Source organism: Giraffa tippelskirchi, chromosome 3 (assembly GCF_054371585.1).
Source record: "Giraffa tippelskirchi isolate mGirTip1 chromosome 3, T2T-mGirTip1v1.2.pri, whole genome shotgun sequence".
In the NCBI taxonomy this organism is placed as follows: domain Eukaryota; kingdom Metazoa; phylum Chordata; class Mammalia; order Artiodactyla; family Giraffidae; genus Giraffa; species Giraffa tippelskirchi.
The window spans coordinates 18,741,055-18,759,889 of record NC_137277.1 but is presented as its reverse complement, the minus strand read 5'-3'; the positions used below and the strand labels follow the sequence as shown (position 1 = coordinate 18,759,889).

Here is an 18,835-nt window from a genome sequence, read left to right as displayed (position 1 = left end):
AACACAGGGTGTATGTCCCTAATCCCGAATAGATGGATCCGGTATCTGGGGCTGTAGGCAAGACAGATTTCCCACATCCTCTGCAGGGCAAGCCCTAGTTGCTGGCTCAGCCCTTCCTGGCTTCAGAGGCCGCTGCTCAGTCATTGATTCCTTTCTCAGGTTGCATTTATCTTCACTTCTCCCCTTCTCCTCTGCTCTTTCCTCGTGGCTTATAAGCATCTTCAGGATTCTCATATTTCTCTTAACCTCCCCCATCTATTCCCTGTTCCTCTCTAGCCTCTACGCTGTTTGGGGGAACAAGAACATTATTAGGACTCTCCTCACACTGCTGATGGGCATGAAAATAGGTACAACCTTCTAGAGAACAACGCAGCACCATATATCAAAAATCTTAAAAATGTGAACATCCTTTGACCTAGCAATTCTATTTCCAGGAATTTATCCTAGGGAAAAAAAAAAAATCATGGATGTGTACAAATAACTACCATCAAAGATGTTTATCAAAGTGCAGTTTAAAAACAAAGTAGTGGGCTTTCCTGATGACTCAGACAGTAAGGAACCCGCCTGCAATGCAGGAGACAGGGTTCGATCCCTGGGTCGGGAAGATCCTCTGAAGAAGGGAATGGCTACCCACTCCAGTATTCTTGCCTGCTGCAACTACTGAAGCCCACATGCCCTAGAGCCAGTGCCCCACAACAAGAAAAGAGACTGCAATGAGAAGCCCAAGCATTGCAAAGAATAGCCCTTGCTCACCGCAACTAAAGAAAAGCCTGCACAGCAACAAAGACCCAGCACAAACAAAAATAAATAACCACAAAAAAGCAGTGGACTTCCCTGGCGGTCCAGTGGTTAAGACACCGCTTTTCCAACGTTGAGAGTGTGGGTTCTATCCCTGAGCTAAGATCCTACATGCTATGCAGCATGGTCAAACAAAACAAAAAGCAGCAAAGTACTGAAAACAATCTGAATGTCTATCCAAATGAGACGATGAATTTAAAAATTACAGTGCAACATGGAAGGTAATACTGTTGAATAGCTATTTAAACTGTTCTGTGATGCTCTAAATATATTCGTTAACAAGTAGAATGCTTTCTTAAATTAATACTTTATTGGAATATAGTTGATTTACAATGTTGTGTTAGTTTCTGCTGTATAGAAAAATGAATCAGTTATGCATAACACACATATCCACTCTTTTTTAGATTCTATTCCCATATAGGTTATTCAGTTCAGTTCAGTCACTCAGTCGTGTCCAACTCTTTGCAACCCCATGAACCACAGCACGCCAGGCCTCCCTGTCCATCACCCACTCCCGGAGTTTACCCAAACTCATGTCCATTGAATCGGTGATGCCATCTAACCATCTCATCCTCTGTCATCCCCTTCTCCTGTCTTCAATCTTTCCCAACATCAGGGTCTTTTCAAATGAGTCAGCTCTCCGCATCAGGTGGCCAAAATACTGGAGTTTCAGTTACAGAGTATTGAATAGAGTTCCCTGTACTGTTCAGGAAGTTCTTATTAATTATCTATTTTATATATAGTAGTGTGTATATGTCAATCCCAACCTGCCAATTTATCCCTTCCCCTTCCCCCTGCTGGTAACCACAAGTTTGTTTTTTCCATCTGTGACTCAACTTCTGTTTTGGAAATAAGTTCATTTGTACCATTTCTTTAGATTCCACATATAAGCAGTATCATATGATATTTGTTTTTCTGTCTGTGAAATGCTTTATGGTAATACAATATATACAAGTTGCTTCAGTCATGTCTGACTCTTTGCGACCCTGTGCACTGTAGCCCACCAGTTCTCCTCTGTCCATGGGATTCTCCAGGCATGAATAATGAAGTGGGTTGCCATGCCCTTCTTCAGGAGATCTTCCAGACCCAGGGATCAAACCCATGTCTCCCGTGTCTCCTGCATTGGCAGATGGGTTCTTTACCACTAGTGCCACCTGGGAAGGCCACATAGAAACAAAGTTATATTCTAATGCAATCTTTTCTCTGGCTATATAGCCACACAAGTATTTTTTCTTTCATAGGATGAAATTATCCTCCATATGCTATTTATGGTAATAGCTAAAGAATGGGAAACCAAATACTGACAATAACATCATATATATATATATATATATATATATATATCTAGCTGGGCTGGAAGAAGCACAAGCTGGAATCAAGATTGCCGGGAAAAATATCCACAACCTCAGATACGCAGATGACATCACCCTTATGGTAGAAAACGAAGAGGAACTAAAAAGCCTCTTGATGAAAGTGAAAGAGGAGAGTGAAAAAGTTGGCTTAAAGCTCAACATTCAGAAAACTAAGATCATGGCATCTGGTCCCATCACTTCATGGGAAATAGATGGGGAAACAGTGGAAACAGTGGCTGACTTCATTTTGGGGGGTTCCAAAATCACTGCAGATGGTGATTGTAGCCATGAAATTAAAAGACGCTTACTTCTTGGAAGGAAAGTTATGACCAACCTAAACAGCATATTAAAAAGCAGAGACGTTACTTTATCAACAAAGGTCCGTCTAGTCAAGGCTATGATTTTTCCAGTAGTCATGGATGGATGTGAGTTGGACGGTGAAGAAAGCTGAGCGCCGCAGAATTGATGCTTTTGAACTGTGGTGTTGGAGAAGACTCTTGAGAGTCCCTTGGACTGCAAGGAGATCCAACCAGTCCATCCTAAAGGAGATCAGTCCTGGGTGTTCATTGGAAGGACTGATGTTGAAGCTGAAACTCCAATACTTTGGCCACCTCATGCGAAGAGTTGACTCATTGGAAAAGACCCTGATGCTGGGAAGGATTGGGGGCAGGAGGAGAAGGGGATGACAGGGGATGAGATGGCTGGATGGCATCACCGACTCGATGGACATGAGTTTGAGTAGGCTCCAGGAGTTGGTGATGGACAGGGAGGCCTGGCGTGCTGCAATTCATGGGGTCGCAGAGTCGAACACAACTGAGCGACTGAATTGAACTGATATATATCTATCGTTTTCTTTCTTGAAAGTCGCTCAGTCGTGTCTGACTCTTTGTGACACCAGTATTCTCCAGGCCCGAATACTGAAGTGGGTAGCCTTTCCCTTCTTCAGGGGATCTTCCCCACCCAGGGATCAAACCCAGGTCTTCTGCATTGCAGGCGGATTCTTTACCAATTGAGCTATCAGGGAAGCCCTATATATATATTTATTTTTAGCGGGGAGTGAGTGAGATGGATGATTTTAGCTACACCACTAGCTGTATAATTTGGACAATTATTTGATCTTTCTGAGCCTCAGTTTCCAAATCTGTAAAGTGGATAAAATATGATATACTTGATAGGGCTCCCTGAGATAACGTATGTGAAGTGCTTAGTACAGAGCCTGGCACATAATAAACTCTCAAAACATTAAGTGGTTCAACTCAGTGCTTTTTCATTCCCTCAATTATTTATTGAGAGCCCTTGAACTTGCCATCCTGTTTGGAACTTCAGTTGGTAAATCTTGGTACTCAGTCTTCAAAATTTTCTTTTTGGCCATGGTATACCACTTGTGGGATCTTAGTCCCCAACCAGGGATCAACCCCGGGCCACAGCACTGAAAGCACTGAGTTATGGAGAAATTAACACAGTACCTCACAATCATAATATTGATCAAAAGAAATCAGACAGGAGCTTCCCTGGTGGCTCAGTGGTAAAGAATCTGGCTGCCACCGCAGGAAACACAAGTCAGATACCTGATCCAGAAAGATCCCACATGCCATAGAGCAACTAAACCCATAGCCACAGCTACTGAGCCTGTGCTCTACAGCCCAGGAGTCGCATCTACTTAAGTCCGACCACCGTAAAGCCCGTGCTCCGCAAAGAGAAGGCACTGCAATAAGAAGCTGGTGCAACTCAACTATCAGGTAGCCCCCGCTAGCCACCCAGCAAGCCAAAAAGAAAGAAAGAAAAAAAAAGAAAACCCTCAGACAAAAGAAATGCAAACAGGGGCTAAAACTAATACTTGTACATCGATGTTCACAGAAACATTACTTATAATACCCTAAAGGTGGAAACATCTATCAATGTCCACTGATAGATGATTTGATTAAAAAAAGTGATATATACATACAATGGAATATTGCTCAGCCTTAAAAAGGAATGAAATTTTGATACGGCCTACAACATAGATAATCCTTGAAAACATCCTAAGTGAAATAAACCAGACAAAAAGGATAGATATCGTATGATTCCACTTACATGAGTTACCTAAAATAGGCAAATTCACAGAAGACAGAAAGTAGAATAAAGTGGGGAGAGGAAAAATGGATACAAGGAAATGGATAGTAATGATGGGTCCACAACACTGTGAATTAATACCATTGAATTAGACACTTCAAATAGTTAAGAATGGTAAGTTTTATTTATATTTTACCACAATAAAAAAGGCTGAAAAAGAAAGAAGCCACACACTAAGAGTACATACTGTTTGATTCCACTTGTACAAAATACAAAACCAGAAAACTAATCTATGGTGGTAGAAATCAGAATAGTGACTACTCTTTGGAAGTTAGTGCTGGAAGAGGACTGAAGGGCCGTTCTGTGGTCATTTTCTGTTTCTTGATCTCAGTCCTGGTTCCACTGATGTGTTCAGTTGGTGAAAACTACCGAGCTCTTCGCTTTTGAGTTTGCCCGTCTGTATTATTTATACTTCAATCAATAGTTCACCGGAAAACAACAGCATCCCCCCATCCCGCCACAGAACGTCTTTAGAACAAATTTTAATGGCAAAAATCCTCTTGTAAGTTGAACCTTTTTCCCCTTTCTTGGGGCTCCTGCTTTTCCCGTGCCCTAAGCCTGCAAGGAATCTGTGCCTTCTTTGAAATGGTTTCTTGTCTTATTTACCAAGGTTCCACACTACCTGGGGCCGCATTCTCGGAGCACCGGACGGTGACTAAATTGTCTGTCATCTCGTCTAGCCCCGAGTTGAACTCTTGGAGGTCAGAAAGACCAGTTTCGGCTGATTCCGCTAACCCAGAGCTCAATGCGCGTAGCGGACCCGTAATAAATCCAACCAGCCCGGGACGCTTGGAGCAAGGCCGGAAGAAGAATGTTGCGAAGAGGAAAAGGACGCTCTGCCCAGCGGTGCCAGCCTGCTTGTAGTTCCAGATGAGAAGCCACACCCCTTCCCCCAAACACCTCCCCTAATTTCCTCATGGCCCCGCCCCTCAGCCCTTGGCTCCGTAGACACCGCCCATTAGGCGTGGCTCTGCCATGGGAGAATCCGGATCCCGCCAACCATGACTCCGCCCCTCCTTCCGTGGAGAAACCTGTCCCTTTTATTTAAAGAATACGTTTACGTCAGCCCGCTTTACGTAGATTTTCGTCATCATTGCAAGGCACGGGGGCGAAACTTCCTGTCTCTGGTTCTAACAGCTTCCGGGAGAAGCCGGAAGAGACCGTACCCTGGGTAGAAACGGGGCTAGCGAGCCCCTCCCCCGGCCCCTACGGAAAGGTGAGTCCACAGGCCGTCTTGGCGAAGTCAAAACACTTATTCTGGCCGTTTCAGGTGAGACCTTCCTTCCTTATCCAGGCGCAGTACCCGTCCAGTCCCCCTTTAATTTCCCATGTTCCTCTGCGTAATCAAGCCCCGCCCCAGTGTCCCAGCCCCGCCCCGAAGCTTGAGGGGTGTGGATGGTTTGTGACCCCCTCACCCGATTCTACCCCTCACTTGCTGGGAGAAACGGGTTTGGGTACAGCAGTAGGAACTAGGCAGCCTTTTGGCTCGAGTGGCCCCACGGACCGCTCTCCAGCGCCGCGGGAATACGACCGTCCGAACGCGGAGCCTTCGCGTCAGGAAAGGCAGGATCGGAGACCCCTCCTCACCGTGCCATCAGGGTCGCTCACAGGTTGAGGAGAGAGCAAAGGCCTCTGAGGAGGGGAACCTGGGATCCTTCCCGGTCCCTCTCCTCGAAAGTTCCCTGTGCCTGTGCCAGTCGTTTTTGCTTCTGTTCGCGGCAGTTTCCTTTTCTGTAAATCAGGGTTAATGACAACCTTCTTACCATCAGGGGTTAGTTGTGGGAGTGATAAATAATTGGTACTCTTTGTTTACTAAACAAGTGCAGTGTGCCAGGCATTGTTCTAAGTATTTTGCTTCGATGATTTCCCGTCATCTTCAAAACAACCGTATGAGGTAGGTACTATTTTTAACCCCATTTTACTGATGAGAAAGCTGAGGCTCTAAGAAAATCGAGGTTATAGAGCTAATAAGAGGCAAGACTAGGGTTATAGTTTTGGGGTTTCTGTTTTCCTGACTCCAGGGCCCACGTACCAAATTAGGAGGTGAAAAACTAATTCACATGTTGGTATGTTTCACAAGTATTTTTTGAGCAACTTCTACGGGATTATGCTGGGCACTGTGGTACATAGAGAAATACATGTGATCTTTCAGGAGTTTAGTGGAGAGATGGGCAGGTGGGTAAGTCGCTGTGAGAACAATCAGGTTATGATAATCATCAGACTGGATTTGCACAAGGACAGCTGTGAAAGCAGCACATTCACCAAGGGAAAGAGGTGCTCCAAGGAGCAAACAGAGATCCTTCCTACCTTTCTAAGAAACTATCGAGGAAGAACACATTACAAGAAGGGAGATTGCGATATGGGCTGTGGGAGCCATTTTGGAATCTTTTCTAAATCGGTTCCATGCATGTAGTGGTTTTGTAGTTGTGAGCCTACAGTGACCTAGGAGGGTGGTGTTTCTGGTATCTGTCCTGCTTTGCTGCCAGAAGAATTTCAGAGGAGACACACACAGTATCTGCTGATGGTCCCTACAGAGGTGTCCCTTTGGGGTGGTCTGACTTTGCTCTTGATAAGTTGATTTTCTTTGGCTCTTGACATCTGGACTTAGATCCATGACTGAATGAGAGTGGGTTCAAATGACACAATCTGGCAAGAGTGGGTCTGCTGTGCCTCCAAAGGAACTCCCAAATAAAATATTCCAGGCTTTTTTGGTAGACAGACAGTAGCAGCAGCAGCAACAAAGCTATAACGTTTTCCTGACGATCCATGATCCATGCTTCCTGGGGGGTTGGAATATGAGAGAGGAAGGGCGTGGAACCTGAAAGCCAGCATTTCACAATAGAGGCAAAGATTAAGTCCTTAGCTATAGATTGGGGGTCCAGAGTTAGGTTTGTGTCTCTTTAGGATACTGAACTGCATTTTCTTTCAGGGCCGCGTCAGTTAGAACCTAAACAAACAAGAAACCTGGTTGCAATCTCTCATGCCCTGCTGATACTGTCCCCCTTTGTTCCTGCAGTGTGGACCCAGTCAGCAGCCAGGCCATGGAGCTCTCTGATGTCACCCTTATTGAGGGTGTGGGTAATGAGGTGACTGTGGTGGCAGGTGTGGTGGTGCTGATTCTAGCCTTGGTCCTAGCTTGGCTCTCTACCTACGTAGCAGACAGCGGTAGCAACCCGCTCCTGGGCACTATTGTGTCAGCTGGCGACACAACCGTCCTTCACCTGGGGCATGTGGACCATCTGGTAGCGGGCCAAGGCACCCCAGAGCCAACTGAACTCCCCCATCCATCAGAGGGTAATGATGAGAAGGCTGAAGAGGCTGGCGAAGGTGGGGGAGACCCCACAGGGGAACCTGGAGCTGGGGGTGGTGTTGAGCCCAGCCTTGAGCATCTGCTTGACATCCAAGGCCTGCCCAAAAGACAAGCAGGCCCAGGAAGCAGCAGTCTGGAGGCACCTGTGAGATTGGAGGATAGCACCTGCTTGCCTCCCAGCCCCAGCCTCATCAGCGTGCGGCTCAAATTCCTCAATGACACGGAGGAGCTGGCTGTGGCCAGGCCAGAGGATACTGTGGGTGCTCTGAAGAGGTACGTGGGCTGGGAAGTGTCACATGCAACCCCTTTGGGGCAGGCAGGGGAATCCTTCCTTAGAAACCCACCCTGCAATTTTCCCACCCCCCCCCCCAGTGCCTTGCCTTTTGGCCTTCTCATTCCTCGCCCTCTGTCTTTCCTTCTGTCTCTCACCCTTACAGTAAATACTTCCCTGGACAGGAGAGCCAGATGAAACTGATCTACCAGGGCCGCCTGCTGCAGGACCCAGCCCGCACACTGCGTTCCCTGAACATTACCGACAACTGTGTGATTCACTGTCACCGCTCACCCCCTGGGTCAGCTGTTGCAGGCCCCTCGAGCTCCCTGGCCCCCTCCTCAGCCACTGAGCCACCCAGCCTCGGCGTCAGTGTGGGCAGCCTCATGGTGCCTGTGTTTGTGGTGCTGCTGGGTGTGGTCTGGTACTTTCGTATCAATTACCGCCAGTTCTTCACAGCACCTGCCACAGTCTCCCTGGTGGGGGTCACTGTCTTCTTCAGCTTCCTAGTATTTGGGATGTATGGACGATAAGGACCACAGGGAGAAAATGAAAGGCATGGTTTTCCTCTTTTATGGCCTCCCCCCATTCCTGGCCAGAGCTGGGCCCAAGGGCCTGGGAGGGAGGGGTGGAAAGGATGTGGTGGATCCTCTTCCATAGGGAACAGGAGGCAGGCACGGGCATTCCCCTCATGTCCATGAGGGCTCAGACATTCCCTCTGTGCAAGCACAACTCAGGTAGAAACGAGAATGTCATCTTCCTTCACTTGTAAGGAAGGTCCTGAAGTTCAGAACTGAGCTGGTAGCCCAGCTCAACAGGGAGCCTGGGCTCTGAGGATTCCCTCCCAGCCGTGGCCCTAGCTCTTCCCATTACCCTGCATGTTTGTTCCTCTGCCCCCAGGGCTGCTTGCCAGGGCAGCTCAGCATGGCCCCAGCATTTCTGTAGGGAACCTGGAGTCTCTCTGGGTTTCCTAGTGGAACATCCTTCTGAGCCTAAAGTCACACAGGCAAGAGTGAAGTTTGTGTCAGCTTTCCCTGTGGGCACCTGGCTGCCTCTACCTTCTCCCCCCACCCCTTAGCAGGAATAGGGTGTTCTCTGTGTTCTGGACAGTTTTCAGTGTTCTCCCTTTTTTTCAAAGCACTTTGCTTACATTGATTTTTTTTTTTTTAAATAGTCCTTTATAGAGCTCAGTCATGAAGGGGACTGGGGCACAAAGCCAAGCCCCCAGCACCGGGAGGGGCCAGGCCACAGCTGCTGCTACCCTAGGCCTAAGGCTGTAAGCAAGAGGCAGTTCTGGCTGCCAGCCAGTGTCCTACCCTGCCCAGCCCCAAGGACAGCTCTGGGTAGGGAGCACTGGGCCCCAGGCCCTTGCCTCTGGGGCTGTTGGATGGAGGGTCAGTATCTGTGACTGAATAAAGTTCCATTCTGTGGCTGTGGAGTCTCCTGTGACATGAAGAGAACGCTGGTTGCTCTGCCCCCAACAACATGGGAATGAGGGTGGGCAGGCCGGGCTACCAACGGGAGATGCAGTTTATTTACACCAGCAGCCATGGGGGCAGGGGGAATACACAGCGTTTACAAAGTTAGCTACCTGTACAGGATGGATTACATATGCAAAAATAAAAATCTCAAGACCACAGGACAGCGTGAGCCCCACCCCCCTCCCCCAATGACCCCAGCATGCGGTAATGCCAGGCGGGTGGCCCCTGGGCATGCGGGGGGGAGTGATGCATGGAAGGAAAAGCCACCGGCCATGGAAATTAGTACAGAACCCCCCCACACACTCAGACACATGATAGGATACAGGGTGGACGACACCTAGCCGGGGTGGGAAGGATGGGAATTGAAACCCACACAGCCTGCTGTTAGAGGGAAGGGAATGGAGAGCTCCTAGCCCCTGTTCAACTACATGGTAGGGGGGCACACTCTCCCCAGAAGGAAGGGGGTTTGCTCCCTCAGGGTCCCTGCTGGACCAAGCCCATCTCTTACCCAGCCTGGGCAGGGGGCTCTGCCCTGAGGGCGGGCCAAGGAACAATGGGGAAGTGGATGTGGACAAACCAGTTCCCAAACTACTTCCCACTTCTCCCTCCTCCAACCAGAAGGGGGAAACGGAGAGGCCAGAGGGGAAAGGGTGTATTAGGGCCTGAGCTGCAACTGCCTCTCAGAAGAGAGAGTGGCCTGTGGCCTTCTTCCCTTCACCTCCAGCCCGCTCCCAGATCTTCATCTGGAAGCGGGCTGGAGGCTGGCTGAGATCCTCCTTGCCCTCTGGCCTCCCCGTGGAGGGAGAAGGCTGTGGAGGGGCAAGAACAGAGGAGCCCAGGCCCCACGCTTTATTCTAACTCCTGCCAAAATCTGTTTGGCTTTTTAAAAAATAAGCGTAATTCTTGGGTTAAAAATCAATTTGTAACCAGGTGTCAGCCACAATCAGAGCCACCCCAGGGGGAGATTGGGGTTCCAGACAGGGTACTGCAGCCCCATCTCTGTTGTTCCCTTAACCCTCTAGGGTCCCTAACCCAGATCAGTCCGACCAGTCCTGGGTACTAACTACCCAAATGTGGGATGGCTCCTCCTGGGAGGGGGGCAGGGGTCACGTCCAGCGAGTGCCAGAGAACATGGTTCAGGGTCAGCTCCATCCCTGGGGCCGTCAGTTCTGCTCCCAGCCCAGACTGAAGTCCTCCAGCTCGGTTCCTGGGAGCGATGGTGCCCGCGTGGAAGTTGAATGATACATCTCTTCAGGATGTAGACCAGGCAGGTGGGCACACTGGCATGACAGTCCCGCAGGGGGGCACTGCCCAGGCATGGCACCCCGCCCCCTCTGCTGACAGCCCAGAACACAGAGACCACCCTCTCTTCCCGCCCCACTCCTAGCAAGGGGGGAGAGGTAAAAGATCAGGATTTTCCTCAGAGCCCCAAACCACAAGTACAGAATAAATAACTTAAAAGCGGCAAAAGGAAGGGGAGACAGGGCAGGCTTTGGAGGCAGGAGCATCGAGAGAGGAACTGGAGCTGGTCAAAGTGAAAGGGGGGGGTGGCAAGCAGCAGTTGGGAACTTGGGCTGCCCCGGGAGGGCAGGGTAGGCAGGAGGAACATGGGGCCACCCCAGGAGGGTGAGGCTGGGCCCCTTCCTGGGGCAGGGAATGAGGTAAGAAAACATTTCAAATAAAGCAGCACCTCACCTTGGGGCCCCACTCCTCGCCAGCCCTGGGTCAGGGAGGAGAGGTAGGGGGGGAGTCATCCTGATACACAGCTCCCTCTTCCTACCCTCCCCGTGCCCGTTCCTTGAAGCTGTAGAGGCTGGAGGCCCTTTCCTGGCACCCAACAACAAAAGGACAGCTCCTGCTGCCAAGGAGGCCCCCGGGGACTGAGGGGAAAGGGCTGCCCCTCTGAGGGGCAGGGAAGGCGGCGCTAGTTCGGGACGCCTACCTCAGCAGACATGCCGCTCGCCATGCCTGCCTCCCCCTGGGATGGGGGCATTTGATAGGATTCTGCACACAGATAGGACACGCCCAGCCCTGCCCCTCAGCTCCAAGCACCGGACCCATTCACATTGCTGAGGGCAGCTGGGGGAGGCCCTCTCCAGGCTCAGCTTCCAACCCACGGCCTCCCGGGTAGCCACGATGCTCCTCGGCAGGGCTTAGTCCAGTTCCTGGGATGGGGGGGAGGCGGCAGTGCCCTGGCACAGTGCCCAGGTCAGGCCCCTGGCCTAGCTGGACATCCAGTAACTCACAGAATAAATAGGAAAACCGCCTCCCCACCAAACTTATGTCCAAGGCATAATATGTCCAGGTCTGAGTCCTGCACGCTGAGGGCTTGTGCTCCATCACAGAAGACCCTGACACCCCCCAGGGGTGCATAATCGGATCCTCTGCCTGCCTGGCCCACCAAGCTTCCCAAGCCCAAACCCCCAGCAGCCGTCCATTTGCCAGGCTGTGCCGCCTGGGTGGGGGTCGGGAGAGACGGCTCTGCTCAGCCAAAGGCTATCCCCTTGTACCCAAGTCAGTTGATGTCATCGTAGATGCTGGGCGTTGGGGGCGCCGGTGGCTTTGGCTTTTTCTTCTTGTTGGAGCCCAGGCCAGAGGCAGTCCCTACCAGGCTCAGATGGGATTTCTTTTTCTTGGTTTTCCGTGACTCGGAACTGTTGGTACCTGAAGAGGAAAGAGGCAAGAGGATTGAGGGGAGGGTTGTGGCAGGGGAACGCAAGGCAGAGAGCCCCTGGGGCCCGGCTGTCTCACCTACCTAGACCCCACGCCTGACTCTCACTCGTCTTGGAGGAGCCTGAATCAGAGGGTGAGAGATCAGAGGAGCCGTCCCACTGAAGCCGGCTGATCAGGGCCTGGCTGTCAGTCATGTCGAAGCTGTCGTTATCCAGGGAACTCTCGACCTCTGGAAGAACACTGGGGAGGAAGAAGTCAGAGAAGGGCTTCAGGGATGCTAGCCATCACCCTCATCTTCCCCAACCCACTGCCCTTCCTGGAGGGTCACTCACGCTGAGGGTCCAAGGAAATAAATCCGCACGCCTCGCCGCTGCTCATCTGTATGCTGGGGGCAGCGTAGGGACCTGGTGGGGAGAGAATGATCAGATCCTGACAAGGCAGGGAGGGTCTGAGGAACCCAGGCGAAGCCCCTCCCCTCAGCAGAGGCGGGAGGGATGGACCGACAGGGAAGGGATGAACGAAGAGGCCCCAGATTGTGGCCTAAGGCCTAGAGGAGGGGAGGGGGAGGGTGGGAGTCCCGTTGCTCAAGTCCAAGGTACTCCCGACCCGTGCCCAGGGTGAGGGCGCCGGAGGGCCCCCTGACCCCCTTCCTAGGTTCTGAGCTCACCTTGTGCACATCTTCTTGGTGTGTTCAGAAATCACCCCACATTGCTGGAAGAGGAATATAAGCTGAAAGGAGGGACGGGGGAAGCCTATTCTATAGCCACTAGACACTCTCTTCTGTACAAATGCTAGACTGTGCACTCAGAAATGGCCCAGGGTGTCCATCGCAGACGGTCCCAGACCACACTAGCCAGGAAACCTAATTCAAGAAAGAGACCTAGATGCCCTCACTGCTGTGTAACCAGCCTCTTCCATGGCCTCGACCACTGCCTGTGGCTCTGCCCGCTCCCAAGGGCTTCCCCCCTTCTCTGATCCCTCACCGTGGTGAGCAGGCTGCGCAGCTCCTCCGGCCCCAGGGTCTCGTAGCTGATCCCAGTTGAGTTGTTATACTGGGTGAGAACCAGAGATAGAGGTTAGAGGAGAGACGACCAAAGAAGGGAGGGTGGGGGTGTGGAATCGGTCCTTCTAGCCCCTCCCTCAGTCACAAGGCCTTAACATTGCCTGCAGTTTTCCAACAGTTCTTCCACCCCAGCTGCACCAGGGTAAGGAATTAGGACCCACAAAGAACATGAATACCCAAGATCTAAACACCCCATCTAGTTAGCGTTCTGATCCCCACTTGTCCAAGTCCACCCGACTCACAACGAGGCAAATATTGAGAGGGAACCTATGAGGAGTAGCCCCCACTCACCTTAAAAGGATCCGAATTGCTAAGTTCCCCTGAAGAAGAAAAAAGAAGGGGAAGGGTGTTTGATGCAGAGGTACAGACAGAGAACCCTGAAAATAACCAGAGAGGAAGTGGGGGTGATAGAAGGATCACAGGCCCTCCCTCGATACCCCTACCCCTCCACCTCCACCCTCCAGCAACAAGTCCCAGAAGACAGTTAGAATCACTCCCGTTGTTCCAGCCCCACTTACCATTTTTGTGTTTTAAAGACTTGGATCTTCGAGGGGAATTGGGGTTCTGGAATGGGAGATACCATAGCTTTGGGGAAAGGGTAACGATAAGGGGGAGCCGAGAACCCAGGGAAGGAAAAAAGATTTGACAAAGAAACATCCTCAAATTCCTACTCTTCCCCACCAGTAAGAGGCCCTTCACCCACACTCCCTCCTCCCACCTTCCCCCCCCAGGCCTCTGCTGCCCTCCTGCCCACCAGACACCCTCAGCCCTGAACCCAGAGAGGTACCCAGTGACCTCAGACTTGAGTCAAGACACCCGAGGACTCCCTGCCCAAAGGGGAGGGTATCTGTCCTTGGCCCAAATCTCCCTCATGCTTGCCCCAGCTCTCACCTTGTCTGATTTTCTCTTCTTGGCTGTGTAGGACAAAAGGGTAAAGGGCAGGGTCACTTTTAAGTTCCCAATCTAAGGGCACCTAAAGAAAAGTTACAAAGCTACACTCTCCTCCCTCATTCAGGATAACAACTTGTGACTGTTACACACCCAATTCCTGCCTGCCTGCCTCACCCCGATGGCCCTCCCAATTCCCCAGATGCCCAAACACCTTTCTTCTCTGAGCCATAGGACCAGTCGTTGTCATTGATGTCATCATTATCCTCTTGGTCGCTCTCTGACTTGTTCATATTGTTGCTGTTGGCAATCCTGCCGAGGGGAGGGAAGAGGAAGGGTCAAGGTTGCCATCTCTCTCTGCCCCTGACTTCACACGTAGAGGGGAGCGTCTGGGGCCAGGCACGACCCAACCTCTATGCCCTCCAAATGTCCCTTGAGGGGGAGGGGAACTCCACCATGGGACAGGCTGCAAAAGATGGGCACTCTGGTTCTAGCAGGGGGAGAAGCCCTCACCGGCGGTTGGCAATTCGGCTGCTGTTCCGACCCATTCCTAGGCACTTCTCCAGGTGGGGAGCAAAACGGGAGGCAGCAATGCTACGGTTGCAATTGGGGCAAACACACTCCTTGCTCTTCCACTGGTTGAAAACCTGTCCAAAGATGTCCAACCCCGGCTGGTCCACGATCTCTGGGGACAGGAGAGACGTAGCGATCAGGGCAGGCAAGGTACCCTTGCCTCTCGTTCCCACCCACGGCCCTGTGGCCTCTTCAGAGCCCCTGCCTAAGCTCCCAGGGGCTCCAGGTTCTACCTCTGGTGTGGTTGCTGGAGGAGGACCCTCCAAGGACTCCCAGGGCAGAGCTAGGCTGCTCTCCTTCAACCCTGACGCTCACCAAAATCCTTCATGCTCTCAGGGTCCGTGTCATCCAGGAAGAAGTAGCCACACTTGACAGCCCGGTGTACCTCAAAGCAGAATCCCAAACAAGAATCCTCGACCAGGTCCGCATATATCTCCTGAGCGATGGCCTGGGCCCAGGGGAGAATGTCCAGGGTCACGAGAGTCACAGTCCCATGGACTGAGGGCAACTCTCACCAACCAAATCTCCTGCCAATTTGCCCCGGCCAAAAATGAAGCTTCCTTTGCCTTTTTTCCCCATCTTGACTTTGAGTTCTTTCTTCTTCCGGATCCTTGGGCCTTCTTAGCTGGCTCTTCCCTTTAAGGAACAAGGCTGACTACCCAAATTCCTCTCTGGTGTGGATGCCAGATATAGCGAAGGAGAGACATCAAGAGAAAGAACTGGAGGCACACGTGGGGGAGCCCTCACCTCTAGTTTGCTGTTATCCAGGCCAGACAAAGACATTTCCTCCATTTTCATTTGTGAACTCTTGTGGAGACGGTGCTCTGACTGCTCATAGCACAGCGGGCGGCAACACGGCTGCACACATGGGGGGGGGATGTTGGTGTGAGTCCAAGGCACCTCCGATGACTCCCACCTCCCCTCCACACCTCACTGCCCAGAGGTTAATGGTGGCATCAGGATCTACCTCTCCCTAAGGCCTCGGCTAAGTCTGGATGGTCCTGCAGGGCCTGAAACCCAAGGGCGGCCTAGTCCTTCCCAGGCCTGAACTCAGGCCCTGGACTCTTACTGCCAATCAGAGTCTGGGTCTACAGGAGGCAGCAGCTCACCCCAGGTTCCCAAAACTCAAACCCCTCTTCCATACCCATGGTGCAATGCAGCAGGGGGAGGAGAAGAAACTCTAAGGCCTCAAAGCAAACCCACAGGGTGTGGCAAAGAACTGCACAGACTCCTAAATACACTCTCCCCCCGTTCAGGCTCTCCTCAGAGTCACCTCTGCTTTCAGCCAGGATGTCCACTTGGGGGGGTACTGCTACCAGAAGTAGGAATGGCCCTAGGACCCTACAACCTTCACCCCACTCTGTCTTCCCTTGAAATAAGCCTGCCACTACAGACGGGGAGCAGAGTCCGCAGAAACCTAGAGCTAAAAGGGCATCCTAGCCACCATGAGCAAGAAAGAGGAGGTAGAATCCGGTGGGATGGCATGCCAGGAGTGGGCACTCCCCTTACCTGTTCTTCTTTGAGATAACCACCCTCCCTCCCTCAGGACCAGCCCGGAAGTCTCTCCAAGAGCCCCAAAGTCCAGGAATCCCCACCAAAGGATTCAGAAACAGAGCACACAGTCCGGGGCCCCTCTGAACGGTGGGTACGAGTTTAAGGAGCTGCCGGCCTAGAGTGGGGTGGGGACTGACAAATGAGCCGGGGGCACTGAGGAGGGTAGGAGGCCGGGCCTCGGCTCTTCCCCCGTCCCTGCGGCACTGCTGCTGCATCATACCGACTGGGGGGAGGAAAGCCGAGCCGCCGGAGGCCGGCGCCGGTCCGGGACAGACCGACCCCTAGAGAGTGGGCAGAGTGGGACACGTCCCGGCCCCTCTTCTTCCCCGCCCGCCGACAGCCCCGGCCGGCCGGGGAGAGGAGTCCGGGAGGGTGTCTCTATTGTCCCGGGGGCTGGGGCCTGGCTCCCTAACAAAGGCCCCGCGCCCCCTCCCCGGCCGGCCCTGCCCCGCCCAGGGGGGACCCAGACAGGGGGAGAGCTGGGGGCCCCGACCGGGCCGGGAAGCCGGGGGAAGCCGGGCGTTTCCGCGTCGGCCCGGGGGGAGGGGAAGGGGCGCTGACCCAGACCTGGGGGGAGGGGGCCCAAGCCCCGCCTCGGGCCCCGCCCCCCGCCCCCCGCAGGCCCCTCCCCCGTCCCCGTCTCCGTCCCGTACTCACCCCGCCCGGGGGGCCGCGCCGGGGCCCGGCGGCCTCTCAGGGCCGCGTCCTCCGGCGGCGGCGGCGGCGGCGGCTGCTCCGGAGCCCCATGTCCGTCGGTCCGTCCTCGCCTCTCCCCGGGGCCCAGGGCCCGGGGCCCGGGGCCGGGGGGTCGGGCCGCCCCCCCGCCTCGCCGCCTCACCGGGCGGCCATGGCCCCTTCCCCTCCCTTCTCGTCCCGTCGCCGCCTCCTCCTCCTCACCTCACCCCGCCCGCGCGCAGTCCGCGCGCCGTCCGCGCGCCCCTCCCCCCGCCCCCCACTCCAGCCCGCCTCTCCCGGGCGGGGGGTGCGGCGCGAGCCCGGAGCGCGCGCGCGTGCCGCGACCGGAGGATGGATGGATGGAGCGAGCGAGAACGCGAGCGTGCGCGCGCGCGCCCCTGTCCCCCTCCCTTCGCGCGGGCGCGAGGCCAAGCGCGAGCGCGCTCCAACCTCCTCCTCTTCCTCCTCCCGCCCCTCCTCAACACCCCGCCCCCGCCCTCCCTTCCTCTTCCTTCTTTCGCTTTCGCGCGCCCAGCGACTGCTCGCGCCTGCTAGAAGGGCCCGAGCGCGTGCATCTGCCCGGCGGCCGCAGCTCGGCAGCATTTGCTCCAGGGGGCGGGGACCGGGCGGGGAGGAGGGGCGCCACGCCGCCGTCCAAAGTACCGGCGGACGGGGACGGGGGCGGAGAGATGGGCGGGGCCTCCAGGAGCCACCTCGGCCAATCGCCGTCTCTCCTCGGCCCGACCGGCCCAATAGGATTTCGGTGGGTGGAGCGGCGTTCAAGGTGAGGTGCGCGGTGCGCTGGGGGCGGAGACGTTGTGCCGTCCCGGCCGGCTCCGGGGCGGGGGCAGCGGGTGGCGTCGAAAGAGAGCGCCGGCTTCCAGCCGCGCCTGGGACGCCTTCCGGCCCAGGCTCCCCCGCCCTTCCCTCCGGGCTCCCGGCTCTTTTCCCCCCAGCGCCACCACCCGGAGTTTACTTATGTGAAGAAGCCAGAGTTGAAGTGGGACGCAGTTATCACCTCAGGGCAGAAAACCGAGGGCCCTCATCCGAGCCTCGGTTTCCCGTGTTTCTGGGCTGGTTTCAGCCCACTCCGGGCCTCAGAACCAACAGACGCCCTAGATGAGGGTCCTCAGCTGAGGGCGGAGGCTGAGCTGTGCCATTCTGAGCGGAGCGCCCTCCCCGCCCTCATCCTAATTTAGATCCCACACCTGCTCGCCTTTCCTGCTTCCGGAACCCACGCTGGACCCCCCACCTCTCCTCTCCGCAGCCTGGCAGGCAATGGCCAGACCCTTCCTCCGACCCAGTTCTTCTCCCCTGTGTGGACCCACATTCGCGCGCTCTCACAGTCCCTCTTCTGGAGCAAAGGACCTTTCCCAGCCGCAGCAGATGCCTAGACTGGCTCTGCCGTCTTGGTTACTCTATGTCTGGAGTCCTGGAACGGGTGTATGACAGCCCTCTTCCCGCAGAAGATGAGTTTAAACGAAGAAAGCGTTAAATCATATACTTTGGGACCATCATTGACTCTTTAATCTTTGGCAGGCATTTATTGAGGCCCTAGTCCTAAGTGGTTAAGCCCAGGAATCGTCTGAATTCAAATCTGTGGACTTGACAAATGAACTTGAGCAAATGAGCTCTCTGTTGCCTCGGTTTCCTCTCTTGTCACTGAGTATGATGACAGTACTTATCTCATTAGGTTGTGGGAGTTGACAAGTCAGTACATGAAAAACTTAGTTCAATGTAAGTGTTCGGTGAATCTTAGCTGTTTTTTTGTGTTAACGCAAAGATAAGACACACTTCCTCAAGAAGTTCACCATTTGTGGGGTAGACAAACCTGTAGGAAAGTAATTGCCCAACAGTGTGATAAAAATAAGAGAGTGAGGGACTTTCCTGGCCAACCAGTGGTTAAGACTGTGCTTCCACTGCAGGGGCCACAGGTTTGATCCCTCCCTGGTTGGGGAACTGAGATCAAATACACTGTGTGGCATGGCCAAAAAAAAAAAACTAACCATAGCGGACAGAGGTGGCTAGGAGGAGGAATCAAATGATGTAAAAGAGTTTCTCAGAAAAGTTTTCTTGCACTGGCTG

At 53.5% G+C, this 18,835-nt stretch overlaps 3 protein-coding genes across 30 annotated transcripts; 2 read left to right on the top strand and 1 right to left on the bottom strand.

The window, feature by feature from the left end:
• Positions 1–5,408: 5,408 nt before the first annotated feature.
• On the top strand, positions 5,409–9,275 carry TMUB2 (transmembrane and ubiquitin like domain containing 2). Of its 15 annotated transcripts, none has more exons than XM_081577264.1 (5): positions 5,409–5,478; positions 7,279–7,556; positions 7,668–7,845; positions 8,010–8,399; positions 9,018–9,275. In XM_081577264.1, exons 2-4 carry the CDS (start codon positions 7,304–7,306, stop codon positions 8,374–8,376), a joined length of 798 nt encoding a protein of 265 aa, XP_081433390.1. In that variant the 5' UTR covers positions 5,409–5,478; positions 7,279–7,303; the 3' UTR covers positions 8,377–8,399; positions 9,018–9,275. The 15 variants fall into 15 exon arrangements, with proteins under 15 accessions (XP_081433390.1, XP_081433381.1, XP_081433388.1 ...); XM_081577255.1 differs by adding an exon at positions 6,089–6,156 and having other exon boundaries at positions 5,409–5,532; positions 7,279–7,845; XM_081577260.1 differs by lacking the exon at positions 5,409–5,478 and adding an exon at positions 5,640–6,156.
• Positions 9,276–9,355: 80 nt separating this feature from the next.
• Positions 9,356–16,990, bottom strand: ATXN7L3 (ataxin 7 like 3). Of its 14 annotated transcripts, XR_014078906.1 has the most exons (14): positions 15,795–16,607; positions 15,269–15,379; positions 14,837–14,969; positions 14,462–14,633; positions 14,163–14,260; positions 13,952–13,974; positions 13,579–13,624; positions 13,352–13,380; positions 12,981–13,049; positions 12,665–12,708; positions 12,330–12,401; positions 12,080–12,237; positions 10,106–11,988; positions 9,356–10,052 (listed from the first exon to the last, which is right to left on the bottom strand). XR_014078906.1 is itself a non-coding variant. In XM_081577237.1 (13 exons), exons 2-13 carry the CDS (start codon positions 15,317–15,319, stop codon positions 11,840–11,842), a joined length of 1,122 nt encoding a protein of 373 aa, XP_081433363.1. In that variant the 5' UTR covers positions 15,320–15,379; positions 16,733–16,990; the 3' UTR covers positions 9,356–11,839. The 14 variants fall into 14 exon arrangements, 13 of the variants coding, with proteins under 13 accessions (XP_081433363.1, XP_081433369.1, XP_081433366.1 ...); XM_081577237.1 differs by lacking the exon at positions 15,795–16,607 and adding an exon at positions 16,733–16,990 and having other exon boundaries at positions 9,356–11,988; positions 13,352–13,437; positions 13,579–13,645; XM_081577243.1 differs by lacking the exon at positions 15,795–16,607 and adding an exon at positions 16,733–16,990 and having other exon boundaries at positions 9,356–11,988; positions 13,579–13,645.
• Positions 15,967–18,491, top strand: LOC145543282 (uncharacterized). Its single transcript, XM_081584327.1, has 4 exons — positions 15,967–15,984; positions 16,068–16,162; positions 16,532–17,534; positions 17,950–18,491. The coding sequence occupies exons 1-4, from the start codon at positions 15,967–15,969 to the stop codon at positions 18,142–18,144; spliced, it is 1,311 nt and encodes a 436-aa protein (XP_081440453.1). The 3' UTR covers positions 18,145–18,491.
• The last annotated feature ends 344 nt before the right edge of the window (positions 18,492–18,835 follow it).